General features: G+C 40.4%; 1 protein-coding gene across 1 annotated transcript in view; it reads left to right on the top strand.

Moving 5' to 3' along the window:
• The window catches only part of ctnnd2a (catenin (cadherin-associated protein), delta 2a), a 291,359-nt gene that overhangs the window by 127,106 nt on the left and 141,481 nt on the right, over positions 1-22,772 (top strand). Inside the window, exons 4-11 of the mRNA XM_041066353.1 lie at positions 3,099-3,133; positions 3,822-3,926; positions 8,007-8,179; positions 13,890-13,950; positions 14,878-15,127; positions 15,507-15,600; positions 16,612-16,750; positions 21,004-21,177. Coding sequence (XP_040922287.1) covers positions 3,099-3,133; positions 3,822-3,926; positions 8,007-8,179; positions 13,890-13,950; positions 14,878-15,127; positions 15,507-15,600; positions 16,612-16,750; positions 21,004-21,177 — 1,031 coding nt within the window. The remainder of the gene's footprint in view (positions 1-3,098; positions 3,134-3,821; positions 3,927-8,006; positions 8,180-13,889; positions 13,951-14,877; positions 15,128-15,506; positions 15,601-16,611; positions 16,751-21,003; positions 21,178-22,772) is intronic.

Genomic DNA, 22,772 nt, shown 5'->3' with positions numbered 1-22,772 from the left:
AGCGTTCATACTGCTTTTAAGAACAGTGGGCACTGTTTCTTCTCTTGCTGAGCATGTACTGGTTTTAGCAAGTTGCACTAATCAAATTGCTACATTTAGGTTTGATTATGATTTGGTTTGGACTATGATTGTGATGTGCTGGTGTCTGCGGGCTAACTTAAAACCTTATACCAGAAGAAAAACATCAGTGTCTCGTCAGCACTACTCAGGCATCCATCTACTCAGTCCACACAAACTCTGATATCTCTGGTATAGTCGTCACATTTCAGAACCAGCTGTCCTGTCAGCAGCATGGGTCTTGAGGTTCTGCAAAGACAGCATCTGGCTAAACTGTCTCTTTTTCTTTGTCCCTTATTCATGATGATTTAAACAGCTGGACTGTTTATAACCACCATACTGCCGCATATGATTCTCTGTTCCTTGCAAAGTATTAACCACTGCATGTCTTACAAGACTATAATGCTCCAGAAACAGGCTATTGTGTTTAAAATAAAACTGATTGAACCACTCCAATCAATCTATGAAAACTATTTCGCAAATGCTCATCTCTGGAAGACCACCTCTAGTACCATCTCAGCCGACCAGACAAAGACAGATAAGCACATGTAGATGTATTCATTCATTCTCATATATTGCTACAAACTTGTATGCACATGAGGGCACACAAACACTTCAGACACAAATTGTACAATGACACCCAAAGCACATGCTCTGACAGACATTCAACTCAAAAGTCAGGCATGTAGAATAGCAAGCACCCTTAATGGTGCAAAACACAGAAACAAGTTAAGTCAAACCCAGACTGCTGCTCTAACAGCGTAGATAAAGTCAGATGTAAGAGCTGACATGGATCAGCCACAACATTAAAACCAGTTACTGGTTGGACAGCACCAGGACCTGTCATAATCCACTCCTGCTGGCTGAAGAAACTAACACCGCTCCATTATCGCTGGCAGCACAAAGGAGTGAACTGGTGACAACAGGCACTCACCCAGACTGGCAAATACAGGACAGAGCAATCTCGATCAAGAAGGATCCCCTAAGCGTACATCACCTTCAAACTACTGGCTGATAACCTGCCTCTCTAGAATTAGCTCGTGAGTCAACACATGAGCAAAGCTCAGAGGGGCATTGGAGACAATACCAGAGGGTCAAAGCACCAGCTACTTGTTGATCCAAGACTAGACAGACCAACCTGAGTGTCGTGTGGACTGACTACAAGAAAGCCTACAACTCAGTGCCCACACATGGACGCTAGAGTCCTTGGCACTATATGTCCCAGCTGCTGTTCTGCATAGGCCTAAACCCTGTCACCCAGATCACCGCCATCACAAAGAGTGGATATGAATACAGATTAAGGGGTGGAGGTACCATCAGCTTCTTCCTATACATGGATGACATCAAGCTGTACACCTTCACCAGGATCTACTGCAAGGATATAAGAATTGCCAGTCATTTAGACTGGATCAGTGTGGCTACATGGTAGCAAAGAGAGGGAAGGTGATCAGGACTGAAGGGGTGGAGTCATCAGAAGGCAGGATAACAGACATATAGGACAACTACAAGTACTTTGGTGTGCCACAGGTCAATGGGAGCCACGATGAAGCTTCAAGCCTAATACCTCCAGAGAGTGAGACGGATGCTAAAAAGCCAGGAATAAAATCCAAACTATCAACATGTATGCCTAATCAGTCATGAGATGCACAGCTGGAATCATAAGATGGCCGCAGGAGGAGACAGATGCCACTGATCTCAAGATGCAAGAACTTACAACTTACTCACGATGCACTAAGGGTCCAGCACATAGTAGCAGGGTGTAAGATGCAAGCTGGAACAGTGTACAGGAACATCTGTGCCGAGCATGGATTAGAAATCCCCAATTCCCAGTGGGACATCCCACTGAAGGTGGCTGTGAACAGTGGAGCTAATATCCTTTGGGACTTCAGGTTCCAGACTGATAAACAGCTGCTGACTAACCAACCAGATATAGTTGTGGTTGACAAGAAGAAGTACCAGGGGCTGAAGGAAGAACTGGAACAGATGTGGAAGGTGAAGTCCAAAGTAGTCCTGTGGTATTTGGAGCATAAGGCTGTGACCCCCAAACTGGCAGAATGGCTCCAGCACAGTACATATACAACATCTGAGGTCTCTGTCCAGAAGAGTGCTGTCCTAGGAACAGCTATTAATTAACCCTGAAGCTCTCTGACCTCTGGTAGAAGACACAAGCTTGAGGAAGACACACTCCACCCCCCCACCCACATCTGGGCGGGAAGGATTTAAATATTTATACTGTATGTATTAAAACCAGTAACCAGGTTTTAATTTTGTGGCTGATCGGTGTATATGTATCAGTTAGTCTGTCTGTGTCTGTATTGATCACACAGCTGGTGGCTTAATACTTGTCTTTATGTTCTCTTTTCTATCTAGTTCCTTCTACCTCTCTTTGTCTTTTTCTCTGTTCAACCACCTCATCAATCACCGATTAACTGACAGTGATCAAGAGAATGAAAAAGAACTCCTGTTTCTGAGTGTGTCAGTAAACGTGAATGTGTGCACGTAGAGTTGTGTATGTGTCTACACACTATCCATTCGAAAACAAGAAAGATATGTTACCTGAGTGCACAGGGTTCAATTGTGTAAAGGCCTACAGTTTTGTAAGTAATTGGTCTGGGCTGATGAACAACTGAAATGACATTTAGGAGTGATTTTTACTCTTGTTTCCGTTATTGAGATGTTTGTTTTTCATCCTTCAGCAGAATAGAACATAAAAGAAATTTTGCTCATTGGCAGTTGTTTTCAGTATAGTCAATATTTCAAATATTTTCCAAATCTTATTCTCCATTCAGTGCAAATGAACAGTGAGTTCAAGGTGGAAAGTGAATGTTTCTATAAATAAGAATCAGAGGGTGACTGAACCATGTCCCTCTTCCAAGGTTTCATCTTCTGTTTAATATATTTCACATTTGCTCCTATTTTGTACAATATTTTAGAAGCTCTATTATAATCTGCTGTTGATTTTAAAATGTGGCTGCTCTTCTACATCTTTCTTGTATGTTGTTCCGTTTATTTTTATCGTTTACTACATCCTTCTTTTGCAGTTCAACGGATGAGCAGTTTCGCTGGAATGCTCAAGGTAAATGTCACTATGAATATTTGTACACACAAACACATGCACACACTGCTCAGCCATGCATGTAAAGGTGTTGTATGAACTTACTATTCAAATCTTTTTTTCACTTGTGTTTTTTAGTGGTTGCATGCATACTTACTTACACACACTTAACATTAAGTCGACTACACTTTTTGAACAACTCTATTTTCAGTCAGGCAGCTCCCAGGAAACACTTATCAGGGTCCTTTCCAGCATGTAATCAAAATGTCCTACAGATCTCTCTTTGAAAATTGAATCGAAGGCAACTGGACATATGTTTGTCTGGGAAGACGTTTCGCCTCTTATCCAAGGGGCTTCATCAGTTCATACGCATCGGTCTATCTAGTCCGCACTAGTCTAGACTAGATAGACCGATGCGTATGAACTGATGAAGCCCCTTGGATAAGAGGCGAAACGTCTTCCCAGACAAACATATGTCCAGTTGCCTTCGATTCAATTTTCAAAGAGAGAACTATGACCTGGATGAATGAGAACATTCACAGACGTCCTACAGATCATAACCAAGACATAATGTGTAGAGTTTTATGGACTGTGAGAGTAGAGAATTGAAGTTACAGTCCAAAGAGATCTCATTAATCTCTCCGCCTCCTTCCATTGTTTTCTGTACTCTTGTCTTTCTCTGTCTCTCATCCTCTTTTGTCTTCCACAGCTGATGGACAAAAGGATATCGAGGACGAATTGACCACAGGTTTGGAGCTGGTGGATTCCTGCATTCGCTCCCTTCAGGAATCAGGAATACTTGACAGCGGAGAACGTAAGTGCACCTATCGACATCATTGTCTCTGTGTGTGTGTTTGTGTCTGAGAGCGTGGGGGATACAACCCAATAATCTAAAGCGTCTATTTTAATTTTTTGTGCTATTGACCTGACTCAGAGCGAAGCAGAACGACTTTTCAAACAAAATACAATTTCAGCCTAAGGGCATAAAGGTACAAACCAAATTTCATTTGAGTTTCTTTTTTTTTTATGTTTGTTCGTTTGCTCTTGAGGAATTTCATTTGTAGACGGGAAATTCGATTTTTCAGAACTTTGTTTATCACATGATGGATCAAAATCAAGGTCTGCTTAACTTTAGCAGGCACTTCAGCGACTGTAAATAAACCTGTTACTGCTTGAAAAGGAATAGAAATCTTAAGTTTTTAATTGTTATGCACAGTCACTCTTTAAAAAGAGTCTGACGGGGAAAGAATATGCAGACATAATAAAAAACGCAGGTGTGACTGGTTTAAATACAAAAGAAGTGGTAGTGTGTGTTATTTGTTTGATAATTATTTTGTTCTACTGAAAGAAAACGAGAAAATGTACTCTTATTAGTCACCTAGGCCATTAGAGAGCTGGCCTAAGTGCAGCAATTCCCTGTGTTAATATTGAGTTCTCTCTCAGATTTCATTTCTACTTACAGTAAGCAAGTTGAGTTGAGGGAAGATTTTTTTTCTTTTCCTGATTAAATAATATGTAAACAGCTAGATAAAGTTGGAAGAATATTTTAAAAAGTGAATATATTACTTACACACTAAATGTTGTAAATACATATTGTAGTTTGGCATCGAAAGTTTAACAAATAACTCCAAAATGAAGCACTTTAAGGCCTAATTCATGACTAGATGTCTGTTCTGTGAGCAGATTCAATTTTTTCTTTTGATGTGCAGACAGACAGACAGACAACACACAAATAGGCAAACACACCACGACCCTTCCTAGAATTTGTACCAGCACCCCTCCAGTTAATACGCCTTTTCCATCTTGTGAGACTTGGATTCTGATAAACACATCCAAATAATGAATGAGAGGCGGACTACGTAGGAGGCCTCGCTAAATGTGCTTGGCATTTTCTTTGCAGGTCATTGGTTTTGGAACACTGAATTCCCATTTTATTTATTGTCTGCTGACCTTTTTGATAGTTGATGTTGCTGTAATGGTTGGCATTTTAAAAAGCGTGCACTGTACGTGTTTGCTGAGTGCATTTCTACTTTACTCACATACCACACAAGCTTTACCATGTGTAATTTCTGGTACTAAAAGAATGGGCTGGCACCTATGTAACATTTGTACACCAATTCGCACAAACGCACAATTAGAAGTGTTGAGTTGTACATTTAGGATGGCAAGAAAGCTGGGCAGGATGAAACTTTGGTTTGCATTGATAACGAGCAGACTGCACATTTAAGCGCATGCAGAGCAGCAGGGAGTCATGTCAGATAATCTGATTCTTATCTTGTTTGTAGGAAGTCCCTGTGTCCCCTGTCCCTCTTGCTTTATCTGAGTCCAAATAGATGCCACTTTCATTGTAAGCACTCTTATTGTGGGTGCTCCATACGCTGCTGTTCCTATTTTTCCAAATTGGCTTCTGCCAAAAGCATCACTATGTGTGAGTGCAGATAAATTCAGCATAGCTTTTAGTGTGTGTGTGTGTGTGTGTGTGAGAGAGAGAGAGAGTGAATGTGTTTTTCCTCCAAAAGGGAGCATTGCAAATAGCTAAGTGTTAACACGGAATAGTGACACGTTGCTGTCTTCAGTGAAAGGCTGCTCAAAACAGGGAGGCTTTTTGCTTTCAGCTGATTCTGTAGTTGGTTAGGTGTCATAGCAGAGTTACCCAAACATTTACACACATAAATAAGTTTACACAGACACACACACACAAAAAAAAAAAAAGTTAATGTCATGAAATGAAATTCACCTTGCAAAGCAGTTACTGTGGGGCTTTGGTGTATTGTGCTATTTTAATATTTTATTTTTCAATAAGTATAACCCTTGTGTGTTAATGTGGTGTGTGTGTGTGTGTGTGTGTGTGTGTGTGTGTGTGTGTGTGTGTGTGTGTGTGTGTGTGTGTGTGTGTGTGTGTGTGTGTGTGTGTGCGCGCGCACGTGTGTGTGTGTAAGTTAGTGAGAGAGAGAGAGCATTTCATGGACTGAATAAAGATATGACTTTCATCATTTTTACTCAGTGGCTGAAAAATTCATATTCACATAAAGTCATATTTTCATATGAGAATGGAGACTCAGTGAGACTCAATAGAGACATGAAAGGACTTAAAGCCCTACTAGCACACAACACACATGCACACAAACAGTGCACATAATGTACATACGTAGCATCACACACGCAGAAACCCATTCCTTCGTAAATACGTGTAAGTATTCCTCAATCGACCGAAGCTAATGACTTTCCTATCATCTGACCGATCTGGCACAAACGTACTTTACGTCACGCATGTGAACACTGACACAAACATCTGCAGTTTTTGTCACACAGCACAACACACAGTGTAGCAAACAGCAAGGCTGCGTGATGATGAGTTTGGGAGCTCCCTCTCAGTCTGTGTAACACAAAGTGCTGTTTAATAATTCATTAAAAGCAAGGAATGAATCGAGATGAGAAAAGACAAGTTCTTTTGTGGAGACGAGAGGCAGAGGAGTTGGTCTTGGTTTGCGGCGCACAGGCTCACAAGGAGAAAGGGATTCTGGGGGGGAGAAGGAGAGAGGGACAGAGCAAGCAAATAGATATGGAAGAAGAATAATAAGGGGTCTTTGTTATTTTGGATAAAAAACCAACACCAACCAGTGAGCTCTGGGGAAGACACTTATTGTGGACCTGATGAGGACATATTCATGATATTTAGACATTTGAAATCACGAAAGTGGCTTCTTTTCTGCATGACCTATAATTACATACATGTTATGCACTTGAAATGTGTATTCAAAGAGGGAGACAGTAAAAATAGCAACTTAATGAAATATGTATACAATGCTGAGTGAACAGGTCACAGACCTAACTGCTCTTCAGTGAAACCAAACCACACATATACACACACATACAGATAACCTATATAACCACTCACTCACACACAACTGACTCCTAATAGGTTTGTAACATTTCCCTCCAGCTGACCTCATCACACCAGACACAGTTTAGAAGATAGTCCATCTTAAAATCTACCTTATGATGTTCTCACTCCCAATCAATAGCAGCTTGGAATCAGAGATGGGGGATTATTATTTGGTGCCACAGCAGCAGCCGTGTCAGGTGGCAGTGACAGTGAAGCTGCTCCTAAACTGGGGGGTTGGGGATTATTATGTGTGTGTGTGTGTGTGTGTGTGTGTGTGTGTGTGTGTGTGCGTGTGTGCGTGTGTGTATGTGTGTGGTGTGTGTTATGACAGTCATACTCATCACTGACTGAAGCAGATGTGGTTCATATAAATCTCCACATTAACAGTTTTGTGGTGCTTAGGCTGTTAAAGTGTAAGGAAGGGGAATTCAGTTTGCCTGAGCCACTGGGGTTTATCAATCCGCATTCCAATATCCTGTGAAGCTTACTAAACAACAACAAGAAGGAAACTGTGCTTAATGTTCCATTGGAAAGTAAAACTTATCTCTTACACAAGGGGTCAACTGAAGTTTTGTTCAAGCCGACAGTACAAGGTAAAAATTAACATGTTTGGGGAGGTAAAGTTTCAAGTTGTTAGGTATTCCATCTATTACAAGTTTCTTATTTTCTGCCCTCCTCCTCCCATCCTCTCCATCTCCCTGCTCCTCCTCCTCCTTATTTTCTCTGTTCCTCTGTTTCTCTTTCCCTCTGCTAATAAATTATGTATGCCATCTCCAACTCACGGAGTGCTGCACTGCTGCACTATCTGCTCTAAATTGCTGCTCTCTCTCTCTCTTCCCCATTTCACTCTTCGCCTCTCAATCGCTCCCCTTCATGCCCTCTCTCTTTCTCACTCTTAATCTCTCTCTCCTCTCTCTCACTCCCTGTCTACACACTCACACACACAAACTCAACTCAACCCCCACCTCCCACCCATACACCATACACCACTCCTGTCTCTATCGGTAGGACCAACTCTTCTTTCCCAGAGTTCCTTGCAGCTCAACTCCACCCCGGAGGCTTCGCTTCAGTACTCTGCCAGCTACCATAGCAACCAGACCCTCGCCCTTAGCGACAGCATCTCCGCAGCAACTCCTCAGCGCAGCGGGCAGGTTGGAGGAGCTGTGCACAGCTACAACCAGGTAGGAAATACTGCTGTACTCAGATTATAATGAGGATGGTGGTTGTTGCTGGACAGAAATTACCGGCCATTTGGGTAAACTTTAGCGTCTTTTCTTAAGAATCTTGGCTTCCAGTTTCTATACTAAGCTGGCCACTAGAGAATTTTAATAGCTGACATCAGACGACCTTGACTGATTTTGAAGTTAACTTACCTGAAGTGAGTTCTCCACAGTTTATAAGTGCAACTGCATTGTACCGTTTGATCATTGAAGGCATGCAGACCCTTGAGGGACCAGCACAGTGTTCAGATATACTGTATATGCTTGTTTTCAGATTCCTTTGCTAGTCCGATTTTCCATCACAGACTAAGCGAACATCGCCCTGTTTTTCTTCTACCCCTTTTTTTATTTCATGCACTGACTCACATGGCGCTTCTTCAGCTACATCTAACTCTGAATGTCATTACTTTCACCGAATGTGGATTTGTTCGACATCACAGCTGAGTCTGCTGATCAGTGCAGGAGTACGTATTTATACAGAATTCCGTCTCATTAGCCTCGCTGAAGTGGTTTAAGTCCTGTCACTACAATTGGCTTCTCAAGCAATCCAAAACCTTTTTGGTCTGTATTTTGGAGGATGCGAGAGACAGGGTTGGACAAATTCCTCAAAGATGTTTGGAAGGAGACAGCTAATCTGATTTGCATAGACCAAAATGAGGAGACCATTAAATGCACACGGAGATATCTCAGTGAATATCTTGTTTTTTTTAAGGACTTGGGAAATAAAGCTAGAGACAAGTCACATATTAATCACAGCAGTGTGCTGATGAAGAAAGAGACCCCACAAAATTACTCTCCAGCCTACAGAAGCCAATTATTTCCAATTTCGTGTCCTTAACATATGAGTGGTAATACACGTACTGTATAGACACATGCTAACCCACACACACACACACACACATGCAGCTGCAGTGCTTCAATCAAAGATATTGCCAGTGTCTGGGGCTACTATTCTATTTGTGATAGATGGATATGAATTGGAAGTAAGAGCAAATATTTTAATTGTAATTTTAATAATCATAAGCAAAGTCAATTTTAATGAGGATTCCAACTCTTCGAGGATGTGTTTTATGTTTCTTTGCAAATATCTGCACATTTTTTTTCAGCAAGATGAATAGGATTGTTTGTTTTGTGTTGTGTTTTTCATTTGTTGTGTGCAAATCTGTGTATATACGCATTTGCTCATGTACTCTTTTGATGAAGGAAGGTGAAGGAGGTGAGATTTGTCTCTGTAAATGCCTTTATTAAATTTCCCCCTTGCAGTCACACCAAAGCTAATTTCAGAGCTTGTTTCAGAGAAAGCTCTCACCCCCTAAGTAAACAAGAAATACAGGAGGCAAAGGCAGAAAGATAGAAAAAGGGATAGACAGATAAGTAGACGGATGGACAGATAAGGCAAAAGGAGTTCTTATTCTTTCTGTTGTCAGAAATCTATATTTTGTTCTCGTAAATGTTCCTGTCGTCTTTTCCCTCCTGCCTTCTTCCTTTCCTTCCCTCTCTCCTCACCATCTCTGTCTATGTGAGCGTGATTGTGGTTGTATGTGTATTTTCCTCTCTGATGTTTTTGGCTTGTCAGTGTAATGGGGCCAGTATTGTCAGCAGGGCTTGCTGCCCATGAATAGCTTTACACATGCTAGTGCTGCTGGATAGGCAGGTGCGACTTGCGTGCATTCATGTCCAGTACATGCATGTGTTTTTGTTGGTGTGTTTACAGACTTGTGCATCTGGGTGGACGAGTAAACACATGCACAAGGGGTGTTTTGTATGCAATCCTTCCTGGGTTCCCAGTAGCAGGAGTGCAATTGTTTCAAGTTTTCACAAGCGACTGTTTCAGAGAGAGTGAGACAGAAAATGAAATGTCTAGCATGTTGCTGCTCTTCTGTGGAGTATTTATAACCCTGAGAGGCCCTGCTTTAATAATGCATGGATACATGGCACCTCAAACATCCCAGTGTTTTACTGGAGGAGGAAAGAAGCAGCACTGCAAGATGACACAGAGTGAGAGAAAGTGCTCTCCCTCACATGGAGTGTCAGGTTTTCTATCTATTAGTTTCTATAATTTATTTACCCAGTGAATCACCCATCCATCTTTCCATCTACTTATCAATCCATTCATCTATTCATTCATCCACTCACCTCTTCATCAGTCTAAGGTCCATGTCTGTCTCGCTTTGCATCTTGATGACTGTAGTTCATCTGCACAATTGAACACAGTCAAGTGACATAAACCTCAGTTTTGTGGCCTGCATCTCATCAGCCTCAGATCTCTCGCTTGGCTTCATAACCTACTAACGAACACAAGGGACTTGTATAGAAGATTTTTATGGTGTGGACTGTTTGTGCCTCACACATTCCAGCTAAGAATCCCTCTCTGGCTGTTTATAGACACTTTTAATAATCCTCTCCCTAATAAACCTTTATCCACACTTTATCCCACAATGTGCACTCAAACAAACAGATGAAGTCACATTGCACACATAAAGCACTTAGATGTGCACTCACCTTGGGTTCCATCAAAGGTGCTATGTGTGAAGCATCAAACTACAATCCTTCATGTGCAAGTTCTTTATCCTCTCATGTTGGACTGAGGGCAGACTGGATGCTACAGTGACTCACTATCGCAAAATGGTGGATGGACTAGGGCTAGGGCTAGCTGGTTAGCATGCTAACTCCAGTCAAAGAAAAGAACTGACAGAAATAGGAACAAAATTAGTTAAAGTTCTCTTGCTATCTCTGCATAGCTCTTGCCTATGTAGTGATAGCAAAAACTTGCATGTAATAGCTCTAACACCTTAAATACTCAAGCATTTGTTTCAAAGACTGAAACTAACTGCAGTAATCCATGGTTAACTGTAATTTCAGGTATAGGAAAAGCTAGGATACATTACAGAGGGTATTATGGTAAAGTTATGGATTCAGATGCATTTAAACACATGATCCCATTTATACTGATATTTTGCATGAGAAAATTATTTAAATTTATGGTATAAGTATTGTTAACAATAGGGTTTGATTTGATTTAGGCTATTTATTTGCACATAAAACATTACAAATGCAATTTATGCATGTGGACGTGTAGGTGAAGTGAGAAACCCATCTAGGACTTTCTCATTTCTCGAAGAAAGATAAAAATGAATTGTGCCTTAAAAACAAATATTCCTCTTGGTTAGGAAGGAGCTGATATCAAAATAGTGTTCTATTTGTGGACGTCATAAAAGTTTGACTGGATTTTAGAGGTATATGCCAAACAACTGAGATTTCTGTTGAGTTCTGAGGAAATTATATTATGTTGAATTAAACTTATGGCAGTTAGTCACACTGAGTATCTTTAAGTATAATTTTTAACAAATTTTAGTAACACAGGCATGTTTGTTCCTGTGACAGGACGATTGAAGAGCAAGCCAATAAAGATGTGTACCCATGGCCAATTCTGAATAAAGACTGAATTTTAGCCAGTTTCTGTTGGAGTAGCCTTTTTTGATATCTGACAATGGACACAGATTTTGATTGTAGCAGTGATTCCGCCAGAATATTTACCATCCAAACCATCCATCCAGGACGTGGTGAAGTATAGTTCGCCACATCCTGTATATGCGAGGGGTGTTCATGGCATAAGGTATAAGGAGATGAATTATTAACACAGGCCTTTGTGCAGTCATCTGCTACCTCATTCTCATCATCACCCAAGGATGTCTTTGGCCTGATTTGACCTTATTTGGCCAAGATGAAGGAGCTCAGTGGTCGCCATTTTGACAGTGTGGATCAACATCTAAGTGCCGGGGGGGGGGGGGGGGGGGGGGGGGGGGGGGGGGTGTCCTGAAAAATAAATGTGCTAGTGTTTCTGAAAATAACTCCTTATACCTTTGAACCTATGAATCATCCCTTGTAGTTGAGCCGGGTTAAGTTACATCTTCCATCAAGATTTACTTCTTTTGTGTTGAGATCATGGTGGATCCATGCTAGGCAACACTGTTGTGTTATGTATACTATATATTGCATTATATGCCTGCTGCTAATTTTACAGATTTTCTGTTCTTTCAGTCCTCAGTCTCTTTCAGTCTCTGCTTCTCTGCCTGTTTGCTTCTGCAAACTGTATGTCAAAATCTTTACAAGAAAACTGATAATCGTCTCTACCAGAGATAAAACAGTTTCCGTGACCCCTGTGCAAACAAAGCAGTGCTGGAACCAAAGGCTTGTTGTCTTCAGCAGACATGCTTTGGCTCATCGCAAAGCAGGAAAATATAACCAGAGACTGCCATTGAGAACATGCATGTGTTGCTATATTTATCTAGGGAAGGTTTGCTGAACTGGCATGCTTTCTTTTTTTTTCTTACAAGTGTATTTCTGCACACATAATGTGAAGCTGCAAATGTTCACACCTGGAAGCTGTTGTGTGCAAATGTCGCCTTCTAACACAGCTCCAGATTGTTTATGCACGTGTGGGTGTGTGTTTGCATGTTGTGACGCACTTGTTATTAGATGATCAGATGTATGTTGTCATTATACATTTCTTAATATCTTTTTGCATACTGTATACACATGTTTCAGCCATATTTTAAGGTACACTAGATACAGATTTAGACATATGAATAGACAGGTATGGCTATAAACATGGGTGCATAGGTGTCATGTGTGATTAAAGAATGTAAATGTAGAAAATCCAAAAATATGAGAATAACCTGTTTAATGCTAAGAATTAGAAGGTTTGAGTGTATCTACTGTATATTAAGTAATGACAGTGCCTCAAGGTGACTCAGTGACTGTGTGCTTGCATAATGTAGGCCTTGTACAACTGCAGCCATGTCAGTCTAGTAATAATGTATTTGAATCACCTTTAGAGCTTTAAACATCCACATAAGGCTATATGAACCTCAGTGGAGCCCTGGCATATGCTCCCGCAACAGCCTCTAGAGGACTGTGGAGAATATATTAAGATAGACCATCACGTGATGTGTGGTAAAAAAAAAAAAGCTTCTCACACTTCGCCTCACAGACTGGCACATGACTTTTTTTGTCTGGATGTGATTAACTGCATATTGCTTTCAAAGCTGGGTGAGCAAAAATTGACATTTCTTTCCACTGTCCTTGCTTAAATTTTGCCGAAATGAAGACAAGACTGCTGATTTACATCAAATCCATAGATTTTTTTTTTTACCGTACAAAGTGATTTAACAGATTATTCTTGTAACATATTATATTACTTTAAATTATTGTGAATCTGGGGGTTTATGTGATGGCAGATGATAGAAATTAAGACATGAATATGCCATGGATTGTGTAATATTTTCGTCAATTCTGAGTAGGTGGCGCAACAAAGCTTTATGAGAAATTATTTCAGTCAGCTGAGCTCTGTGGACTTCATGGTCTGCTTCTATGAGTCTATTTGAATCCCTCCCCCCTGTTTTCTGTGGGGACTACATTACTAGCTGCTCTAGGTTCATTTAGGATCCTCAAAGGCTTTACTGAACTCATTGTGCATAAAAGTTTTTGATAGCCACTACTATTTATTCTCTTTTATCCCATTTTTCTTAACTCTATTTCTCCCTCCCTTTAACGCGTCACAACTTCTCCCTCCCCTGCTAATCACTCCCTCTTTTTTTGTCCCTTCTTCCCTGTCATGACTCTTCTTTCCCTCCTTACTTGCTCTGTGTTCCCCCCCACATCCCCTCAGGTGACATCTAATCGTGCGGCTCAGCAACAACAACAACAATCACAAACTGGGGCAGGGTCAGGTAAGAACCCACCTCTCCTGCTCTCCCCTACACTTCTCTGTCTCTCTTCGTGGAGGTGCATTTTCTTCATAACAAATTAATCTGACATTGCATGGAGCTCTGTGGATACACAGAGATGACATTCGGAGACACTAATAGACATGCATGAAAATTGGAATAAAAACGTTGCTAGTAGTAGAATATTTTCCGAGCCTGCAGTATGTATAATTTTCTCACGTTAGTGTTAGTCCTCTATCGCATGAAAGACATTCCCCACATGGCATATATATTTCTACTTGGGTAAAATGAAATGACACACAGTACACTACACTGTTGCCCATAAAGTTGGAATAATTTTGTTTTCAGGCACATTCCTCTTTTTATTCCTTTTTATACACATCAGTAATCACATTGGAAGAGACTGATTAAGAAAGTCTTGATAAGGTATACACTTTGTCAAGAATAAATCATATTGTCACAATCATTTCATGAGAAGAGGTAAAATATATTTTATTCCAACTTTATGGGCAACAGTGTATATATACAAATTAATAAAAACCTCACCATAAATGGGGTCATTTTGGTTCTCCTGGTTATTTACCACTAAATTTCAGGCTCTCTTCCAAATTTTAAGCACATTATCAATTATTGATGAACAGAGACTTGGCTAAGGCTTGAAAAACATAACAGCAGGCTGCACAGTTAAATGAACTTTTATTCAAACCTTGCATTTTGACTTTATTGTTGCCAATTTTATGCTTTTGTAAACCTGCCCTGATTCATAAAACCTGTGGCTTTTTTCAGATCCCATCAGCCCACTGTAAAAAAGCAGGCTTTTTCCACTAACCCGCCTGTATCTGGACTCCAAATCATTAACGTCAGCCTCTCATTCTTCTTGCTTCCCGTGTTTATTGATTTCTCCTCTCCCTTCCTTTTTTTTTTCTCTAGGTATCTACTACTCCAGCTCCACCTTGCCCGCCCAGCGTGTCAGTTCCCCGCTGTCTGGAGGAGGAGGAGGAGGCTCAGGGTCCGGTTCCCCTAGCAAGCTCCAACGCCTGGGATCAGCCTCCGACACGTCAGGGTACTCTACCTCTCAACGCCTGCCTTCCTCCTCTTCCTCCTCTCCCAGCAAACAGTCTCCTGCTAATCGACTGGCCAAGTCATACAGGTGGAGAGCCACTCTGATATTGATTTTGACATATTGCTGTTTATACTGAAGTATTATAGAGTCTGATGGTGTTTGAAGGTGGATAAAGGGGATGACATTTGAAAGAATGACTGTATTTACCACATCAGTCTCTTTCATAGGATTTACAAGCAGCTTGAGAGAAAAAGTAAATAAATGATGAGAGGCTAGAATAGAATAGAATAGAATTGCCTAATATGTGCCTTTGAAGTTTATTGTCCTTTAATCTATGTTGACATGCAATGTATGGAAATTACGCACGTTTCACACATGATAGAGGACCAAATTACTGTTTTTTGTGTGTGAAATGGAATTAATCATTTGAAGTCATTATTTCTCTGACAAATTTTGCTACTTGTCCTCCAGCACCACAGTTGCTGTGACAACAGCAGGAGGGGGGCGGGTCTCCCCTGAGGGTGGCATCACCACCCAACTCCACAGCAGCGGGGGGAGGGGCCAGCTCATCATCGTCTCCTCTTCACCAGGTATAGCATGTGATGGTATAAGAAAGTGGACAGCTTTAGAGTAGAAATGTCTTTTGTGTTAACAGAGTATTATTAAATATAAATATTTTTTTATGTGGAGCATGCATTCACATTGCAATAGAAATGTGATTTGTCCTGAATTATGTCTCACACGTGCACGCAAATACATTTAACTTCAACTTACGTGCACACAGAACATTCTCCGTTCTTCAATGCAGTAAATTATGACATCAAAGTATGTTGATTTTTATCTTCCTGTGGTCAGTCTGTGAAATATTACTCTTTTTCTACTGACAGTTCTGAAAGTTTAGAAAGTGATTTGACAGTGACTTTTATGTGCAGTATAATAGACAGATAATTATTCAAACTACTGGGCTCACAGCGCTAATGCCCAGTATTAGTATTTCTTTACCAGAGCCATAATAGTCAGTTGTACCATTCTATGCAAATGTAATATTATATAGTCATGCTATTCATTGATTCCATGTGGTTGGGTGTTAAGAGGGAAGATCATATCCGTGTACACTTTGTCATATCTTTAATCTTGACAATGGCATGTTGCAGCCTTAGAATAATTACAGATTGTGATATATGTTTAAACAAAAATCTGTACAAGTCAGTTTTAATTTTCTGAATGTGCAATGTTTCTAAATGTCACTGTAGAAAGCTTCTGAAGAAAAAAAACGCTTTGCATACACTGCATCTTATCTAAATCCTGAATTCTTAGGTAAATAGTGTTGGATGCTTATATCAAACATCCCACACTACCATGATGAGAAGTATTTTTGTGTTTGGGTGTTCTGAGCTTGAATTACATTCTTAATTCTTTGGTTTGGACATGGTTTCTGCATACTTCCAATTTCTATTTTATAAAAGTTTCTTAAAATCACAAAAATTCACAAAATCTTCTTATCTGCACTACACAAATCAAAACATATCAACCATGTCAGCTGTTCCCTGAGCTTATGTACAATATTTGAAAGAAGAAAAACAAACCTCTTGTCTTTTCAGATGAGTTCAGGCATAGGGAGCTATGCTACTCTGTCGCCCAAAAGACTGGCATCCCACCACGCTTCTGACCAGTACAAGATCTCCCACGAGCTCTACGCTACTGCTACACTACAGAGACCTGGCAGTCTAGCAGGTGGGAGTTCCTACACACATGCGGTTTCACATGCACATACACATGAAACCAAATAAAATGCATAACTCACCACCTGCACCCTGAGTAGTAAAGAGATGTAAGGAAATCTCTCAGAGATTCTGTGTACTGTTGTTGATCCAACATCCAGTGTCATCAGAGTATTTGTGTTATGAGGGGGCCCTGTGTTACATTACATTGCAATCACACTGCCATTCTAAGAAATGTCAAGTGCTCCATTTAAAGCCTGTTGAATTAGCCAATCTTTAAATAAGATTTATATATGTTGTCGTTGTGTGTCTCAGGGTTGTCTGCTCTATTTCATAGCTGTTGTACATACTTTAAGGGGCTGTTCTTCATAAAGTATAACTTCAAAATGAGTGCACTAGCTGTTACATATGTGACTCATGAGCTGATCATGAACAGGTCTGTTGTGACTATAAGATAGAAACCTGCTTTAAAAGGATTAAAATGATTCTGATTCTTTTTGCGTCCTTGAATAAGATCTGTTTTCTATGTTTGCGGGCTGAGGATGTCAGAATGACACTGGTCTTAATACAGGCAGCATTCATGCTAACAGAGACTTTTATTTGCCCCTACAGTTGCATTGACTAGTTAATGGCTTTCTCTCTCGACTCTACAAAAATTGAGTTGGCTGAATGTCAAACCCAAAATGAAAATGTGTTGCGCCAACAGTTTATGGTCCATAGTAGGCTAGTGTAAAATTTTTATTTGAGGTTGGCTGTTTGTGCCTGTTTGAATTAAATACTGTAGACTGTTTCAAGGACTTTATAACAAGTGCTATTCAGACTAAAAGTACTTTTAGATAGCCACATTCTTTCCGGTCCTGTGCTTTAGAGCATAAGAGGTAGCTTCAAGTAACACACAGTGAAACAAACACTAACAAACACTGAAATTTCTTTTTGCATTCTTTTGTGAAGTCACTTTTTTTCAGGGCTTTTAAGAAAATCACTGAAGATATTTATTTCTTCTTCTTTGTGGACTTTGTTTTCTTCTTCTTTTTAAATGTATATATGGATAAGTTGTGTGCTAATTGTATAGCATAGATGTATAGATGTAGACGGAGTGGTTTCATATTTTACTGCAGCAGAAATGAAATATTTGACAAGATCAATATTGATTAAACCAGAGAGCTGTGTTTTGAAGCTCTGGGGTAAGGCTAATTGATTAGCCCTTTAAACTTGGAGCTATATGGATGGAGAACATGACCTTCATGCTTTATCCTCAGGGCATAACTGTGATCTTGAACCAATGCCTGGGGTTTCGTGTCTCCTGGAGACTTTAAATGAAGAAGAAAAGAAAGGACTGTGCTGGAATGAGTCCCCAAGGAAAAGAAATATCAAGACTGTCACTATAATTAGCAGGGTCATATGATTATCAGAATTTGCTTTCCTGAGCGTGGATTACCACGCTGTGGTTGATTGTATCAGGACAATTTAAAGGCTACTAATCAATCCTGAAAATGGAATACATTTGCTTTCAAACATTTCATCGTAATTGTCTGTAATTCTGGTACTCACCATGTTTTCAAAATCTGCCTAACAAAGAATTTATTTGTAGATACTGCTGGTTAAAGATTTGCTTATTCCCAGAGCGTGACATCCATCCTCCCTGGAAAAAGCACAGTGGAATTTATCTGAGTAGCCTGTTTGAAGAGGTACTTAGCAGCTCTACAGCACCTCACCTACTCTCTGATGATGTTAAGCTGTGTAAAAGAGAAATCACCTAAAAAAAGACATTCCCTATCTGTGCTTTCTCCATCAAGGGCCTAAGTGATATAGTCCATCGTGTATAAATATTGCCATAGTGGCACAATAGCTTAACACTCAGCTTTAAGAAAATGAATGACGGAGATCTTTTAGCAAATTGAGATAATCAAGAGTTACTACTAAATAAAATTTAGATATGGTTCAATATGTAGAGACTGATCGTCACTGGCATTGAACATCGGCTTGTGGTTGACATTGGCGGCTCGTGCACAGCAGTGGTCACTTCTATATTTAAACATATGGTCCTTCTCTATTTTTGGATTTGACTGACCTGATCATTTTGATTTTCAGTCTTATCTGACAGATTAAAAAAACACACTCTGTCCTGATGAAATTACAGTGCGTGAATGTTAACATATGAGAGTGCAAAGAATGGTTGATAATTCAAATTATCCTCTTTTTTGTATAATTGTAGGCAATATTTAGTTTCAATTCTGTTTTAACCACGTACACATAACTGAGGCATCTTGAGATTTTTTTTTTTTTTGTTGGTTATCCTGTTTAAATATTTTATTGAATGAAACATCATGGGAGGCCATCTTTGTTTTTTTGTTTTGTTTTGTTTTTTTCTCTCTGCATCATTCTGTCTTCCCTTCTTAAAGTTCCCTCCTCTCCCTTTGAAAGAAAGAGGTCAGTACTTCCACGAGTGGGGCCCTTGTGAGTCGAAAAATAAATGAATAAAGAAATAAAAGTGACTCACCAAGACTTCAAAGATGAAAGGCACTGGAGGAAGAGGGAGAATTGGGATGAGTCATGTCATTAATGGGTGTGTCCATGACTCTAATGTCGCTGTCTCTGTCTTGCTTCTTGTTTTCTTTATCTGTCTCCATTTTCACCTCATTTCAACTGAACTCAATAGATGCTGTATTGGTAAAGCTTTATGTCTTTTTCTCACTCCCTTATTCTTTTTCCCTCTTTGTCTTTCTGTTTGTGTCCCATGTCTGCCTGCTGCTGGCTAGCAGAGTGCAACTGGATGCAGCTTACCTTTTCCTTGGCTAGGGAGGTAAACAGGCCAGTGACTTAACTGTGCTGCTGAAAGGAGGACGCAGTCAGTTGCATGAAAATGTAAAAGCCTATTTGCCACAGTCATGCTCAAGACAGGCATGATGAGGCAAACCAGTCCTTTATCACCTTCCTTACTATTGTACTGCAAGTGCAGGCAGCTTCTTGTTCGCACTCAAAGTCTACTCACTCGATAAAGTAGGTTTAAGATAATAGAGTCCTGCTGTGTATTGCTGTTTGAGTATTCACTCTGATTCATCTTTAATGCACTCTCTTTGGCTAGTCTGTTTTGTTGGACAGTTGGGACATGAAATACACTGGTACTAAGCTGCAACAAAAACTACAGCACACAGCCAGCTACTGTATGTACTTGAACACCACAAATGCATAGATATCTAATATGATCTGAATGGTTGAGGGGTGTTTGACTGTGTTAAGTTGAGCGCTACACTTTTTGCGCCCTTCATCCGCTGGAAAAATCCTTGGCACGCAACTAATGCGATATGATACGACATTCCACTGGACCGTCTCTCTTTCACTCCATCACTCATAGCGTCCACATACGAGTATTTGCACGTCTTTTCGCTTTATCTCCTGTCATGTCACCAGAGCCCTGCTGACTCGCCTTTGTATTCTCTCGAGTCTCCTCCTTTTGCTCCTCGTTCCTGATTCTAATTTTGCTCTCTGTGTCTTCGTACGGAGGCCCCTGCCTTACATTTGTTCTGCTGTGTAATGAACAAATGCCTGCTGTCAGTGACTTTCTTGCCCTGTGTCTGTGGGATTCCTGCCAAACACAGAGTAAAGGGGGGGGGGCATCTCATTATTTTTCATAGTTGACGACCAGCAATGTGTTCCCTGGAGATTAAAAAAAAGAAATAGCTCTCTTGCTTTCTTTCTCTCTGTGTCTGTCTATTTCTTTCTATCTCATGTGTCACTATGCATAGCTCTCTCTATTTTTCTGTTTTTTCCCTAGTTCTGATTTGGTGCATCTCTAACTCACCCCTTCTCGTACCACTCATTCAAACACACACACACACACACATAGTACATCGCACTTATCTGTCTGCTATCTAAATGGTGTGATTTCTGTCACTTGGCACTCTGCAATATTCTGCAGGTCTAAAAACAGGGGAATCATAGAGGTCTGCTTTTGTTAAAGGAGTTGTTTGCTCCTCCTTTTCTTTTTTTCTCATCATCATGTTCACCCTTCATCAACACACGTGTTCCTTTCCTTTTCTCCTCTCTTTCTTGGGTAGCCATGCATCTTCTACCACATTCATTTGTCCTCATTCATCTCTTAATCCTCTCTTCCTTTCTTGCTCCAGCCTCTCCGTCCTGTGTGGTTCTTATCTCTGCCAATTCCTCTGTGCCTCCCTTCCTTCCTTCCTTCATTTTTTTCCTTCTCACTTTCATCCTTTCTCCCTCCATCCTCCTAAAGTCTTTTTTTTTCTCCCTCTTGCTTTTCTCCAGGCTCTCGTGGCTCTTACAGTAGTCAGCACAGTCAGGAGCCCCTTCGGCCCTTGGGTTCCCCAGAGCACCACATAGATCCCATCTATGAAGAACGTGTCTACCACAACAAGGGCCCCATGAGGAGCCTTAGCCAGAGCCAGGGGCCGGACACGGGCCCTTATCGCAACAACACTGGTAAGGCCCCTTGCTGTATATTTGTATAATCAGTCACAGTTCTGCAATTTAATTTTTGCATTTTTGTGTTTTTATTCACGTTATATGCTGTGTTTCATTAGTGTGCTGTGTTTTTTATACTAATTAAACTGACTGTCCTTAATTTATGACTTATTTTTTTAGTAGTTTTAAGCCCAAAAATGTTACAACTTCTCAGCATTTTGAAAACTTTGTCACACTCCTGTGTTGAATATTTTACATACTCAAGGACACAAGGACAGAGACCCCCTTCCTCGCAGACGCTGCAGACAGACAAGATTATAGATGACGGACATGCAGGCCTTCATGCAGGCTTAGAGCTGGGACAAGCTAGTGTTAAATTTACATTAGTTTATATCACTTTGTCAATCACACAGCATGCATTCCCCTCTTGCTAATCTCCTTGCTTATTCAGTGTCAGATACACATGATATATAGATGCAACAACACCCATCAGAACAATTAGTTTCCACATGAAATCTGATGTGGTGATGTGTGATGGTGTTTATTCTAGGGGTATTGTGTTGGTTCAATGATTTTTCTGATGAGGTATGATAGCGCATAATAAATAGAATGTTATGGCCCCTTTTCCTGATTCGGTTAAGGCTCCTTCTTTGTGCTGTGTAGTCAGTTACATTTCCAACAACTGCATCCAACTCAGTGACAAATGGAGAAAATACATAATAGAGGGTAAATAATTATGAGTATAGAAAAGGCTTTCACCGACCCATTTGTTACTTAGAATTACACAATTTGTGTTTTTCCAGATGGGAATGAATCACACTTGGGCACATTTTCGATCAAGCTCACACACAGAATCATATTCTCACCCCCCCCCCCCCCCCCCAACCAATACTCCATTGTTGCCAGCGATGTATTTTTAATAGGGCCTCATTGAACTTATCTCAATGTGGGTTTAGGTACGCCATGTTAATCCCATTACCGTATCATACCCACATGAAAACATCCAAGTCGGTCACGCCACATTCACAGCTCCCTCGATGTCATTAACCAGCCTAGCTTTAATAGCTGTCATTAGCATTTGGGTCAGAATCATAGCAGTAAATATGTCACTCTAGACCAGCGTTTGATTTGATCAGTTTGACTCACTTGAAAGGAGATGAGAACTGCCTTTGGGCGCGGCGCACAACTTTTGAACCATGTTTCGGAGTTAAAGGGTCACTGGGTTTGCTTTTTAGTATTTGTGAGATATTGCTTTGATTACTCTTGTTGAAATTCAGAAGAGTGTGTATACAGCGGTAGAGTTGTCTTTGCAAGCCGTAATTAATTAAATAAGTGTGCTTCAGAAGTGTGCAAAGAGAATCCACTGTAATCTATAATTTACTGTGTCTTGTATTTGTAGTTTCAATAGATGGGTATAGGAAAATTCACATAGGAAATTTGCACTGCAGCTACAAAAATCAATAGACTTTGGATTAGGCCGTGTACATTTAATTGCAACACTTGAGGTTTACAATGTGCTTCTGCTATGATACGGTATTTTAATAGATTGTCTCATGTTGTTTGAGCTGAATCTTCCACCGGAGTATATCAGCATGAGCCTTTTGCCACCACAC

This window comes from Toxotes jaculatrix, chromosome 20 (genome assembly GCF_017976425.1).
Source record: "Toxotes jaculatrix isolate fToxJac2 chromosome 20, fToxJac2.pri, whole genome shotgun sequence".
In the NCBI taxonomy this organism is placed as follows: Eukaryota; Metazoa; Chordata; class Actinopteri; family Toxotidae; genus Toxotes; species Toxotes jaculatrix.
The sequence above is the reverse complement of the archived record's forward strand: the minus strand, read 5'-3'. Positions and strand labels throughout refer to the sequence as shown.